The sequence below is a fragment of the Leptosomus discolor genome, chromosome 4, assembly GCF_034619465.1.
Source record: "Leptosomus discolor isolate bLepDis1 chromosome 4, bLepDis1.hap2, whole genome shotgun sequence".
Lineage (NCBI taxonomy): Eukaryota > Metazoa > Chordata > Aves > Leptosomiformes > Leptosomidae > Leptosomus > Leptosomus discolor.
Genome location: NC_141394.1, coordinates 54,238,817 through 54,253,018, shown reverse-complemented (window position 1 = coordinate 54,253,018; position 14,202 = coordinate 54,238,817). Strand labels below are relative to the sequence as shown.

Genomic DNA, 14,202 nt, shown 5'->3' with positions numbered 1-14,202 from the left:
GCATGTTTATCATTGACAATAATAAAAGTTTAAGTTAATAAATTCTCACCTGAAGTGACGGAGGGGATTTTGTAACTGGAAGTAATGCGGTAATATGGTGGATTATCCATATGAGTGACTCCTGAACTGACAGGATCTGTAAGCTGAAGTTCACTCACCAGCTCTTCTAGTAGTTGCATTGTTTTATCTCTACCCAAATAAACAATAACTTTCTTTACCTGCCATCAAAAAAAGTATATATATATAAAATAGTATGTGCATAAATAAAATTCTTATTGCAGTGACTTGAATACAGCAGCAGAAGTCTTTGAGAAAGGTAAGAAGATAACTGAAATTCTCTTAGACGCTGGTTTTGCCATAAAAAAGAGCAAGGTCAAAGGACCTGCATGAGAGATCCAGTTTCTGGGAGTCAAGTGGCAAGATGGGTGCCATCAGATCCCAATGGATGTGGTTAATAACATTTCTGCTATGTCCCCACCAACTAACAAAAAGGAAACACAATCCTTCTTAGGCGTTGTGGGTTTCTGGCAAATGCATATTCCTGGTTATAGTCAGATTGTGAAACCTCTCTATGATGTGACTCGAAAGAAAAACAGTTTCAATTGGGGCCCTGAACAACAACAGGCCTTTGAACAAATCAAACGTGAGATTGTACATGCAGTATCTCTTGAGCCAGTCCGAACAGGACAGGACATTAAAAATATACTATATACTGCAGCTGGGGATAATGGTCCAACCTGGAGCTTGCAGCAGAGAGCACCAGTGGAGACTCAAGGTTGACCCCCTAGGATTTTGGAGCCGAGCATACAAAGGCTCCAAGACCAACTATACCCCAACTGAAAAAGAAATACTGGCAGCGTATGAAGAAGTCAGAGCTGCTTCGGAAGTGATTGGTACTGAAGTACAGCTCCTCCTGGTGCCACGATTACCAATACTAGGCTGGATGTTCAAGGGTGAGGTTCCTTCTACTCATCATGTCACTGATGCTACCTGGAGTAAGTGGGTTGCATTAATCACACAGCGGGCCTGGATAGGAAACCTCAATCGTCCAGGAGTCTTAGAAGTCATTACTGACTGGCCAGAAGGTAAAGACTTTATAATGACACCAGAAGAATTAAAAAAAGACAACAAAGATATCTGAATACCAAAGTTGTTAAAATCAGTATCTACCTGCACTGCAAGTGAGCATACCTGGAACTTACTCTAGTTCTAAAAGCAAACAAAACTGCTTTCAACAGCAGCAAGCATCGAAACATATCACAAGAGTAAGAAAGTAAGTCTTCCAAATTCAATGACAGTTATTTAAGAAGCAAAAGATTTTCTTACAAAGGTTTCAGCAATATCCAAGATCAACATTTTGATGTAATTTCTTTTTGATACTTCACAGTTTTGTTCTACACTATTTAGTTTCCACCAGGTATCGTATTTTTCTTCATGCTATTCTGCAGTCCTCTCACATATGCTTTGACAAAAAATAAAATTGGTTTTGAGGGGGCTTGGGTGGGTTGGTGGGTTTTTTTGTGTTTTAATACTTGGTCATGTGAGAACAATCACACTATCCCTACATGAAGTGACAGGTGCTTTATTTTACTCTACTTTCTGTCTGCTTTTAGGTCTATCCTAAATTCTAGCATGGGAAAAACCATTTAATTCCCAAAATGCTTGGGGCTTTTACATACTCTTGATAAAAATAAACATCTAACTATAGCAATATTTTATTAAGCACATAGTAATTAAGGATTCTCCACTACATTTTACTTCAGAAAAATAATCCTGATCACCGCTAAGCAGCAGCAGATGGCTGCTAGTCAGTGATTACTCTAGACATCAATAAGGTCGTATTTTTTCTTCTGACATTTTCTTGAGTCATTACTGCTCAATGATTTATTTCTATTCTTTTGAGAGAACTCAAAAATGTATGGTAAGCAAGGGATCCAGGGCATTTGACTTGTGGAATTTTGTCACTTCATTCAAACCATACAGGCAAAGATTTTGGGCTGCAACATTAAGCTGTATTTCCTGTTTTGTAATGAAAACAATTGCCAATCAATGAAGAACTTCATAATATCACAGGTCCTGATAGTTCACTTCCTATCTAGTTTTTTGGACTATTGGCAAAACCTATAATAAAGTTTCTAATGAAAATATCTTACAGAACTACCTTCATTTTTCCAAATGAACAGAGACCAACTGCTGCAGTAGATTTGCATTTTATGATGGAAAGGAGTTGTTCAGTGTATACTCCTAATAAAATTGATCTAAATTTAGCAATCAAAGCCTTAAGTTTCCTTTTTATGATAAAGGAACAAAAAAATGCTAAGACAGATGTAGACATTTTAATAAGCCTTTTCCATCTTTTATGATTTACTCACTAAATAAGGTCTATGATCCACCTACTATACAGTGAATTTTGACAACTTATAACTGATAAGATGGCTAGTGGACTGTGTCAGACTTACCACCCTGAGTAAATTGCAACAGTCAGTAAGTTGTCTTAAGAAAGCCTCAGCTATCTTTAAGATGCAATATCCTTTCTGATTTATTTCCTTTCTCAAGTCCATTCCATGAATGCCAGGTTTAACTGAAACTGACACTGAAACTTCAACACAGTTGTCCAAAGTAACTCAAAATAAAGAGCTGAATTGGATTTGTTCATCGTATTTAGTGGTCATAAAATACGGGGCTGGAGATTTTGATAGTAGAAATCCTACCTCACATTTTTTGTATGGTCATCTTTGCTGCTAGACACATAACTAATTTTTAAAATAGCACTAAGGAGAGACATATCACATACTCACATAAGGCAGAAGGCTGGGTTCACTGTTCACTCCACAGATACTGATCAAGAAGTGCAAAATTATTTTCAAATTCTTTGGCCAGCTGTCTGCCAAAGTAGTCCAGACATTTTCTATCTCTGACCAAGCCACTTCATCACCATACTAGAAAACAAAATAAATATCTCTCCTGAAAACTCCAGAAGAAAACATTGTATTTGAACATGATCTATATTGACCAAGTGGGACAGGCTGTAGAAAAAGCTAAATCCTGTAAGAAACTGTTGCCTTAACACTCCAGAATGAAGCTTTCACATATATTCATTTTTAGAAACACATTCTGCAAATAACTCTTCTTTTATAGCTGCAAATATATAAAAATATATCTAAACACATTTGTATATATTATATATTTTATTTATATATTATATATACTGTTATACATTATGTAAGTATAAAAATACTCATTTATATGTGAATTTACTTCTTTTCTTATATATCTATTCAGAGATAAATTAAAAAAGCTATCTAAATTTAGCGGACCCCTTCTCCCAGTTGCTGACAATCCTGAATAAAATTCCATGGACCACAGGCTGCCAAGAGTTTTAAATTTGTAGCTTAAAACATGATCTCTCATCAGTAGGATTCGAAGACACCAAGAATTGGCAGGAGCGCTGCATGTGACCAATACTTTTCCTCTGATGGAAGCAGCTGTCACAGGAAGGAGGAGGGTCTACCAGCCTCCGGCAACAAGATCCCTTTCAAAACTCCGCTTTGAGATCACAGGTATACAGGCGACGTGGTATTATCTATCCAGCTAGATATCTCTATTGCAAAACAACAGTTATATACTGTTAGTATATATAACAATTACTGTAGCATTTATATTACATATTTCTTGTAATACCTCAAAACTATATGGTATAGTTTGGGTATACATAAGCAACTCAACAAATATGAACAATAACCCTTGAAAGTCTGGTAATACAGTATCTCTGAACAGTATTTTCTTGCAACCTAAAGACAACAATCCACTGGAACAAGACAGAGCACTATACTAACTAGTTTTACCTTTGCAGTCATATACATCAGATTGTTCAGAACCATAGCTGTAGCCTGTGGTGACCCCCAGCCTTCTCCTCGTAGCCATCGTCTACTGTTCACCATTATTTCTCTGTCTTTCAAACAATCTTCTTCATCTTCGTCTTGCCGGCGAATCGTTGGTAAAGGTTTCAAGTCTACCAACTCAATATTGTTCATCCATGGCAGCAGATAATGCAGCATCACTTGTCTCCCAGCTGGGTGAGCCGTCTGGATTCTCTGACTTACTTCTGTCATTCAAAAATTAAGTACATCCGTGAATTTCAAATCAATAGTGAGAACTGCTTTGGTAATAACAACGACCACCATGAGCCCAGTAGACCATACTGACATAAAGTAATGCTGAGACAGACGCAATTGTTTTGTTTAGCTGACTAGCACCATTTCATAATGCTAAAGTCCGCAGTCTTCAGGAGAGCTAACTGAAGACACTGCTAACAAACAGTATGTTGGAAAAACCCATATTATTATATGCATACACATATATTCTTCTAATTGGAGGAGGGAAGTGAAAAACTAGGGCATGTAAAAATGTACCAAATTTGGCAAAAAAGCACTTAAAATTTTTTCTTCCTCATATTGCTCCTAGTAATTTTTTTAACTGATGTGAGAGGTTTTTATTCTGCAATTGTTTAAAACTGCTACAGAATAATACTTTTAAGCAATCTACAGTAAATAAGAAAACACTAGAAAGACCAATAGAAGAATAATTTTAAAAAACATTTGTAAATCACTTCTCTAATGTGATTTTCATGGCTACTAGAAAGTCAGTAAAAGTATCTTTGATTCATGTTGTTTCCTCTTTCACTCGGTAAATTCCATCTTCTCCATTCATTATGATGAGGTTACTTTGTTGTCCTGATTTCACTTAATTATTGAAAAATAGGAATCTTGTACAGTGCTTCTGACCCAATGAAGTTTTTTGTTTTGTTTTAAAACCATACCTGAGAAGATAGCAAGTGTTAGTTCAGGATAAGTCCTTGCTAATTCTTCTGACAGTTGATAATATGACACAGAATACAGATGTGGTAAAGGAGAAGGCTGACCCAGAACCCCATCCGTCCGCTGAACTTCCAGTTTGTGAGCATAACGGAACATCTTTGGTTCCAAGATCTACAACAGAAATGTTCAGAATTTGAAGTATAAAGCCTCAATGAATACCTTCATATAAAATCAACTTTTAAATTCACATATCTACTCTCATGTTTCCTATTCATGCAGACCTCCATACATCTACAGTATTCACCAACACTGTGGCAATTTCATAGAAGACTAGCTAAGACTCACTCCACTTGATGAGTTTCCAGCAATAAATTTCAGAAATCTGCTTTCACAAAATACTGTATTAAATATGAATTTCCTATAACAAAATGTGAAGTACTATTGAACACTTCTGTTTCCAAACAATATCAATTTCTGCTCATCTATGAGACCCTGATAGGAGCAACGTAATCTTTGATGTGGCAGAGATGCAGCAGGAGTCTGAAGTAGTTTGATACTTTGAAAGTCAGTTTTGGCTGATCTTAAGCAGTGGTGTTCACTTGAGAAGATAGGGCTGAAAGGGAGCAAGGTGTGAGTGCTGACATACCAACAGGGGTGTGACTTCAGTGGGGACTTTACTGTTGAATTTATCTGACAACAAAAACCTTTGAAAAAAACACCAATACTTGTGGTCTGAGCCACAAGCAGCACAGATTTATTTACTTATTTTTAAACAAATGCTGCCTGTAAGATTAAGTTTACCCCAAAATAACCTTGGAAAGGAATGTACAAAAGTAAATTAAATGGCTAACAAGATTTTCACTATCGCCTCTCCACACAGATAGATGAAAAAATGTCTGGTATTAATGCAAATATCAGAAAACTGACTGCAATCCCAGAAGGCAAAGTAAAGGGACAGGATGCAACGTACTGCCTGCTGAGGTGCTTTTGGACAGATGGAGCTATACCACTCTGTTTCAGGGCCAAACCAGAAGACTCTTGATTTAGGTTTTGTACCTTGAAAAAGCAGTTATTATGAAAATACAAGTTCATGAAAACAGACACCCTTTAACTGAAGTCTGTTTGTGCCAGATAAGAATCTGGCCTAACTGTGTACTAAAATAGAGAAGAAAAAAATATATATACATCGTATTTCATTACTGAAGGGACAACCAAAAAAATAGCAGATTTTTAATTTTTAAATGCACAGGACAATTCTTACTTTAAAAGAAACAAAAATTTAATCAAAATTAGCTTACAAACCTGTAACAGTTGCATAGCAACTTCATAGATAGCCCTAGTAGAATCAGCTGCTTTAAATAGTATCAGATTCAGAAGGGTCACTGTATCGCACTGGTAATCCCTAGGGAAAAATTGCAAGTGTGAAATAAGTAAAATTACATTTGGCTTTTTAAAATTCTAATTTACTGAAGTTTAATTTACAGGGGTATGATATGGGATAACAGAACATTTCGAAAAGTTTCTCTAGTAACATATACACACAAACAAGGGTGATCTTTTCTCTTTGGGGGAGGAAAAAACACAATTCTACAAGAAAATACACTTTGAAAATGAAAGGTTAAAGTTTTGAAAAACACTGTAGTACCTGTTTTGGAACACGCTGGCTATGGCTTTGAAACAGCCAGCTGCTACCCGCTTGGAACCTGTGTAACACCGGTCTACGGCCCAGTACATGAGGTTACTCTGGTCAGGGTTGAGTTCTAAGAGCAGCATGACTGCCTCACAGCCTAGCTGGTGAACCTGTATTCCAGAAAATAACCAATATATATTTATAAATATAGAAAGAGAGATCAACTTGCAAAAATGGCATAAAATAGGTAAATAGATATTTAATAATAATAAATAAAAACCCACAACTGCAATACAGAAAATTGGTTCCATCTAAAAACAATGAGACCACAGCTTACAGTAAAAACAGGTAATTCTATCAAATTGTTTAATGTTCAACTCACACACACTGTCATAAATTATTGAAGCAAATACTACATAGCTCTACTGACTTCCCCCTCCCTCAGTTCCAAAGCTGCGTTGAGCTATTTACTATTTTAATTTGTCTTAGTACAAGCTGAACTCTGACCTGAAAGCATCAGATACAGAAAAGCACTTAAACACGTGCCGAATTCCAATGGGATACAAGGGATAGATCTACATGGAGACCTGCACATTCTCCCAAATCAAAGTAGCCCACCGGAGCTGTATTTTTATGTAGTTATAATATTAGCGCAACGGAGGCTGTATCTTTTAAAACTAAAGCTTGCCAGAACTGTTTAGATGTAAAGCTTGGTCTTCGTAACTCTGCAGGACCCCAAATGGACTCTACAGTCTCACAAGAGTTCATGTTCAAAATCTTCTCTCCTTTAAATTTCTAAAAGATCTGCTTATTACTACAACTTAACCTAGGTGATTAGTCTATAAATGATACACAATTTTTCACTCCTTGCCCTTTCCTCTTCCGTTCTATTTTCTCTACTCTTAGACTGTGATTAGGGACTGCCTTCTTCAACAGGGTGAATATGCATATTAAGGACAGTGCAGAAATATGCACTACTACAACATGAGTGAGCTTAAGCCACTCAAAAGCATTTAGGCCAATCTGACCACAAAACTCATTAAAGCATATGTTAAAGACACTGATAGTTGCAAATCAATGTTAACACTGCCTGTATTACCTTTTTATCTTGTGAATCCAAAATATTATCCAGCCATTTGTATAAATAGCCATCAGATGACAGCCCGACGTTATCTGCAACAGGGCCACAACACAGTACAGCAGACATAGCCTTTAGAAAGTAATTGAAAAACACTACATTTTAATAATTCGGATACAGGAAGTGCTTTTATCAAGTCCATTAAAATATCAGAGAACTAACGTCTATTCAGTCAAGGGAGGAAGACCAAAAAAACATTCAGCATCTTATTCAAGAAATTATCAAATCATATTTTTCTCAACTCCCAAATACAAGGAACTGTCAATACTGAAACGCTGACATATGTAAGAGTTAGTATGTCAGTTTAGTTGTTAATCTGTTTTTCCATGAAAGCTTTTCTCCTTATGCAATTGATGACTAAAGTCATGGGAAGTGAACGTTTAGTAGTAATTTTAAGAAATTCCTATAGCAAGTGCTATAGTTGATAGACTGGAAAAAGTCAAACTGTCATAAATACACATGTAGGCAGAAGAGAAAAAGAGCCAAGTCATGAACGGCAACAAGGATGTGAAAACCACAACCAAAAAGCCCAAATGTTAAATGTGCATTAGAAAAGTCAACATAACAATCTATTTCCAAAATTCAAAGTGCTAAAATACCTTTAATGCACAGTATTGGTGCCTGTTTATTCGCATGTTCCTATCGCTGTATCTGTCCAGGGGAGTAAACATGATACTAAAAGGACCTGCCCAATGACTGAACAACATAAATAGACTGTGGCGTAGACTCTGCTGCGGAAAGACACTTCTTCTCTGGTGTACTGTTAAGAAAAGCACACAGACACACTCCTCTTGTCATTCTTTAAAATCGAGTACATAAAACAGAAACAGACCCAAACAATGAATATAAAAGGAAAAAAATCAATGTAAAGACACATTATTTCAACATCACAATAACTGGATGTAGGTTTACCATTGTCCTGGTTAATGCCACTAGTGTACAAGAATAAGCTATTGGTCTAGAGAATTTAAATGCACTGCCAACCAACAAGACAAATTACTTGTATGATCCCAAACAGTATCAAAAATCCCTCTTAAAAACTCATGCTGCTAAAGTCATATTCAAAACTGATGGCATAAATTATTTTTATGAAAGTATTCAGAAACTTCAGAGAAAAAAGAGGATTCTTGTTTAGTTTTTGTTTGGTTGGTTTTGGTTTTGTTTTGTTTTTTTCAAATGTACTGCATATTAAATACAGTCGTCATAAGGTATTAAAGCATTTTTACCTACCTGGAACATTTTGAATGATATTTGCCACTAAGGCACTAAAATGGCATCGGATATCTTTCAATGTATCAGAATCCTTTTCATTTTCTGCTTCTAGGAGTTGTCTCGTTAGATCAACATACTCAAGTAAAGTGTTGTTGAGGGAATGTGTTTCATTATCAAGGCCACCACTTGCACTTAAAAATATAATTAAAAAAAAATCAAATAGTATGATAAATATGCAAAATTATTATTGAAAACAATCCTTATTTTTTTACCCTTTAAAAAACTCTACAACCTCATCACTGCAAATATTTAATTGAAAGTAATTTCTTCACCCAGCTTCTATTTCAGCATTAAATAAAAAGTTCCAATGAAAGCAAACTAATAATCAAGCCTCACTATCAGAAGTCATTCATCCTTTCACAGAATTAGTTCTTACACTGGGGCCAAGTGTTAAAAATAATACTAAAAAACCCCAATCAACTCCTCCACCCCTGCCAAAACCACATAATCTGTAAACCGCAAAAAATATTAACTACTACTTGACTATAGACAAGGCTGATTTTTGGGAGTCGGTTAAGATGTTCAGTACTTCATGACATGCTACTTACTATTAGCAGATGAAAGCAACTTATTAATTTTATATATTTATTTCCCATCTTCATTGCGTTAGCATCTGACTAGACATTTGTACTAAACTAAATAAGGAGATTAAAGACTGCGTGTAATTCAAACCTGCCCTCCTTTGAAAAACATTTGTTATAAGGGTGATTCCTTTCCTCCCAGCTCCCTCCACCACCTTTCCACATTTGTACAGAAGATAACTAAAACGTGCCTTGCACACAAAGGCAACATGAGGAGGTTTATGGTAGCTCTTAATTCCTTGTTAGCTTCCACCACAGAGTCAGACTGGCCTCAGGGAGAAAAGCTGACAAAGTTCCAGGGTGCAGACTGTGGTTAGGAGATACTTTACATATGCTAATTAAACACCAGTGAGTACCTCAAGATAACAACAGAGAGTACAATTTAAATGGCTGCACTCTGAAAAATCAGCATGTCGAAAAGAAGAAAGGCATTTTAGCAATGCTTCTGAGGCAATATTCTGAAACACACTGTAGTAGCTTGCTTAAAGATGGAGGATTTCACACTGATTATATCGCTAAGGTTGACAAATAAATGTTTAAGCATCACTGTCTAAGAGAATGGGAAGAGCTAGCCTCACCATCTCCAAGCCTACTTGCTTTTATACAATTCCACCTGCATAGAAAAAGCATTTCTAAGAGACTTGTAAAACATATGCCAGAATTTTAAGTCTTCTTTCAAGGTGTCTCTACACAAGTAGGGTAAACTGAAAAAAAAAAACCCAACCCAGTTCACATTATGCCTCCCTCAGAAAGAAAAACGTCAGGTATTAATAAGCAGTAGTGTTCTCTGCCTAGAACACACTGACTAGCGTCAGGAGTCCAGACGAAGAAGAATTCCAGACTGATTATGGCATTTGTAACTTGTGTCTTCTGATTCGTGTAACTGGTGCAATGTTTGAGCACAACACAAACAAGAAGGGACATGACACATTGCTGGTTCTAAGCAATGTCCCAGGGAATAGTAGCATTTTAAATAAAACACAGACCAAAGTGGCAAAGAGCATGGGAGAGGAAGGAATTAGAAAGCCAGCAAAATTCCAAGTTTTATAGAACCATGTCTGTTTATTTAGTGGTATACTAAAACTCACTGAAGAATTTTGCATGCTTGTCATACTGGGTCATAAGAATACTAGTGACTTAATTCGGAAGCATAAACATCATCTCACCAGTGCTGCCCCTACCTGTGACTAATGACACCAGCATCTGCCAACAGTTCAAATATTCGCACTAGTTGTACTCGTAAAATATCTCGACGCCTGCGCCGTTTCATGTTCTATTCAACAGAGGAAACACAAAATTAAATGAAGCAGAGGAAAAACTAAGTACAAAACCAGCATGGCACAGAAAAGCATTATTATATCTATACTACCACTAGCATCAATTATCAGGGATGGTAACCTTTTCAGATGAGTTCCCAAAATTGCTAGCAATTTTATTAAACCAGACAATGAACAAAATTTTTCCCAGTTGCAACTCCAAGATATACTAGGTTTGCTATTACACATATCAGAATAATGATTTTTTTTACCAGTCTCCTGTGGCAAAGTGCAACACATGAAACAATGAAGTACAAATGCCAATCTTTCTACTATTTTGAGGAGGTGTTTCTACGTATTTCAAGGAGGTGATTCTCCCCCTCTGCTCTGCACTGGTGAGACCCCACCCATAGTACTGTGGCCAGATCTGGAGCCCTCAGCACAAGAAAGACCAGGACTTCTTGGAGCAGGTCCAGAGGAGGGCGACCAAGATGATCAGAAAGCTGGAACACGTCTCTCATGAGGAAAGGCCAAAAGAATTGGGGTTGTTCAGTCTGGAGAAGAGAAGGCTTCGGGAAGACCTTACAGCAGCCTTCCAGTACTTAAAGGGGGCTTAAAAGAAAGACAGAGGCAATCTTTTAGCAGGGCCTGTTGCAACAGGATGAGGAGTAACGGTTTTGAACTAAAAGAGGGTAGATTTAGACTAGAAATAAGGAAGAAACTTTTCACCATGAGAGTAGTGAAACACTGAAACAGGCTGCCCAGAGAGGTGGTAGGAGCCCCATCCCTGGAAACATTCAAGATCAGGTTGGACAGGGGTCTGAGCAACCTCACCTAGGTAAAGGTGTCCCTGCTCACTGGTGGGGTGCTGGACTAGAGGACCTTTAAAGGTCCCTTCCAACTCAAACTATTTTGTTATTCTATGATTCGCATGCAAGACTGACAAAACACGCTATAGCCCAGTAACATTTTGAAATGGAAGTGATGTTCCTTCCCATCATCTGTATTTAATTAGAAATTTATTACTAATAAGAATACGACTGTTACCGCAAAAAATAGTGAGTAATCATCTCTGAGTTTGTGTTTGCAGAGATTATTTCTTCTATGAATACCTAATGAAGCTTCTAAACCTTGGTGTAAAACATGCTCTCCATCAGAAAATTTTTAGTCAGAGCAGTCAGTCAGGTGAGTTTACAGCCTTTTTCATTCAGAAAAACCACCAAAAAAACCAATAAAGTTGGTAGACGATAGAACTCAATTCTATGTCTTAGGTACTACTAATTAGGGGCATGTTACTGATGATAGAACAAAGTAACAATGCTGTAAAACTATGCTTAGGTAAAAGGAACAGAAAGAACGTGGAAACAGTTACAGTAACTTTTTCATCATTTGAAACAAAACCTCTTTTATACAGGAACAATACAGAGCGCAAAACAAACACAAAGCTCTTCTAATGTAAATACCTCACAATCATTTGAAAAAGTAACATCTCAACTTTTTATATGGTATACTGGGAGTTTATAGGTGCACAAATTAAAGAACATAACTAACATTTCTTTACTACTATTTGTGAGGAGACAGTCAAAACCATGTACTGAATACAGTGGAAAATATCTAAATTACCTCTGGCCTTCTTTCAAGTGCTTCCTTAATTATAGGATGCAATTCTTCTATTAGTTCCCTGAATTAAAATAAAAGAATTAAAAGGATAAAAACAACCATTACATGAACATCTCAACTGAAAGATGTTTCACAGCAACTAGTGTTACAATATGTTAAAACACCCTCAGGTTTTCCTTCTTTAGCCGTAGCTTTCTGAAATAAATCAGCATTTGAAAGAGATATTTCCTAGAAAGGTATTTTCCTAATTTAATGACAGACTACCAATCAGATACCTCAATAATTACCACTAAATTCGCATTCATCAAGTATTATGGCCTATTTCAATTACAGATGATTTAAATTTATTTTCATATTCAGGGTTTAACAAAGCCTTACGGTACAAATAGATACTATTTGGAAAAAAAAAACCAAAACCAACAACAAAAAAGTTGTTGGCAGCTTATAATATAGCACTCTTTCAGTTGTCATGATGTAGTCAGTTGTTCATGAGGATTCTTTCTTTAAGGCCAGTAACACTATGCTGACAGAAGTCAGATTAGTCTCTATGAAAACTGAAAAGCAACATGCTTTGATGCTCTGGTTACATCCCCTATTTGTTCTGAAGCTCCACAGTCTGTATTACTGCTCAGTTCCTTCTGTCAAACCAAGACTCTCTTAGGACTCCAAAAAGAGGGCAGAGAAAGGGGAAGGAGATCAGTAGTATGGATTTACACACACAAAATACTAAGGTAAAAACATACTGGTTTTACTTTAATATTTGTTAACACAGTAACTACCGCCTCCGCTTCAGATTTGTTGGAGTGTGACACATTTTTCCACTTCCTGTGCTCCTGTAACTCACATCAAGAGCATAAACCACTTCAATTTTTCATTGTAAGTGACTCCTTTGCTAAATCAACTCAAAGGTTCTCCTTCAGCGAATGGGTCCAGGTGATCAGAAAGCTAAACAAATTTTTGGAGTGCGCTCAATTACAAGAGACTTAAGCATGGTTAGGGATCAGTTTATACTTTCTTTCAAACGTAGAAAACACAGAAAAGAATTTGGAAAAAGCTTTTTTTTTTTGTTAAAATATAGTAAAGGGTCAGCTTCCAATGGACAGCAAGAGACACCTAGAGAAGTTTATGTGATCAGTAACAGAAAACAAAAGAGAAAAAGAATATTCTAGTAAGTTTAAGTGGACTGCATATACATGTAATATTAATGAAAAAAGTTCCCAAGTAAAGCATGCCATCTGGGGAGGAACAGTGCTTAAAAAACCAAAACCAAACCAACCAATCAGTGCAGAGCTCCAACGGTGAAAGGTGGGCTACATTAGCATCTGGTGCGAGTAAGCACATTGGACAGAGGAAAAAAGCTGGTCATCAGACACAAAACATAAAATTCAGAAAAAGGGAATCAGAAGACTGATGAGAATCATATATATTTTTTTTAAGTTTGCTGAATGAATTGTTTCTAATTTAGAAAAGGATTTCTAGTGAAATTCTTTCTGAAAGCATTTTCTAGACTTCTAGAGCACAATTATCATTTAAACTGTTCAGCAGATCTCTAGGGTCATGGAACAAAGTCTTGCTTTACTCCTGGTAGGAGAGATATGATACAAAATTAGAAGATTATCAAAGGAGTAAACCAGAATACTATAACTGAAGGCTTGGCATTACCGTTTCAAATAGATCTTGGGCTCCTCATCTGCCATAAAATGGGACACCAGAGATTGGACAGAAGCATCTCATTTAAAAACAAGAGTGTTAGCGATCCCTGGCTTCTTCTGCAGAAGCAGAGTTGGTTGCTATAGCATGGTACAACTTCCTAACTCTCCATTATAAGAGGTTGGCTGCTGTCAGAGAACACCTGATGATGACCACTGCTCTCCCCAGGAAGTTTTCT

At 36.6% G+C, this 14,202-nt stretch overlaps 1 protein-coding gene across 3 annotated transcripts in view; it reads right to left on the bottom strand.

Moving 5' to 3' along the window:
- FRYL (FRY like transcription coactivator) overlaps positions 1 to 14,202 on the bottom strand; it is a 147,910-nt gene that overhangs the window by 50,900 nt on the left and 82,808 nt on the right. For all 3 annotated transcript variants that reach the window (XM_086463977.1, XM_086463979.1, XM_086463980.1), the window contains 11 exons: positions 12,318 to 12,375; positions 10,620 to 10,711; positions 8,816 to 8,988; positions 8,185 to 8,345; positions 7,547 to 7,657; positions 6,463 to 6,617; positions 6,120 to 6,219; positions 4,820 to 4,988; positions 3,846 to 4,105; positions 2,799 to 2,939; positions 50 to 218 (listed from right to left, as the gene is read on the bottom strand). In XM_086463977.1, coding sequence (XP_086320103.1) covers positions 50 to 218; positions 2,799 to 2,939; positions 3,846 to 4,105; positions 4,820 to 4,988; positions 6,120 to 6,219; positions 6,463 to 6,617; positions 7,547 to 7,657; positions 8,185 to 8,345; positions 8,816 to 8,988; positions 10,620 to 10,711; positions 12,318 to 12,375 — 1,589 coding nt within the window. The remainder of the gene's footprint in view (positions 1 to 49; positions 219 to 2,798; positions 2,940 to 3,845; positions 4,106 to 4,819; positions 4,989 to 6,119; positions 6,220 to 6,462; positions 6,618 to 7,546; positions 7,658 to 8,184; positions 8,346 to 8,815; positions 8,989 to 10,619; positions 10,712 to 12,317; positions 12,376 to 14,202) is intronic.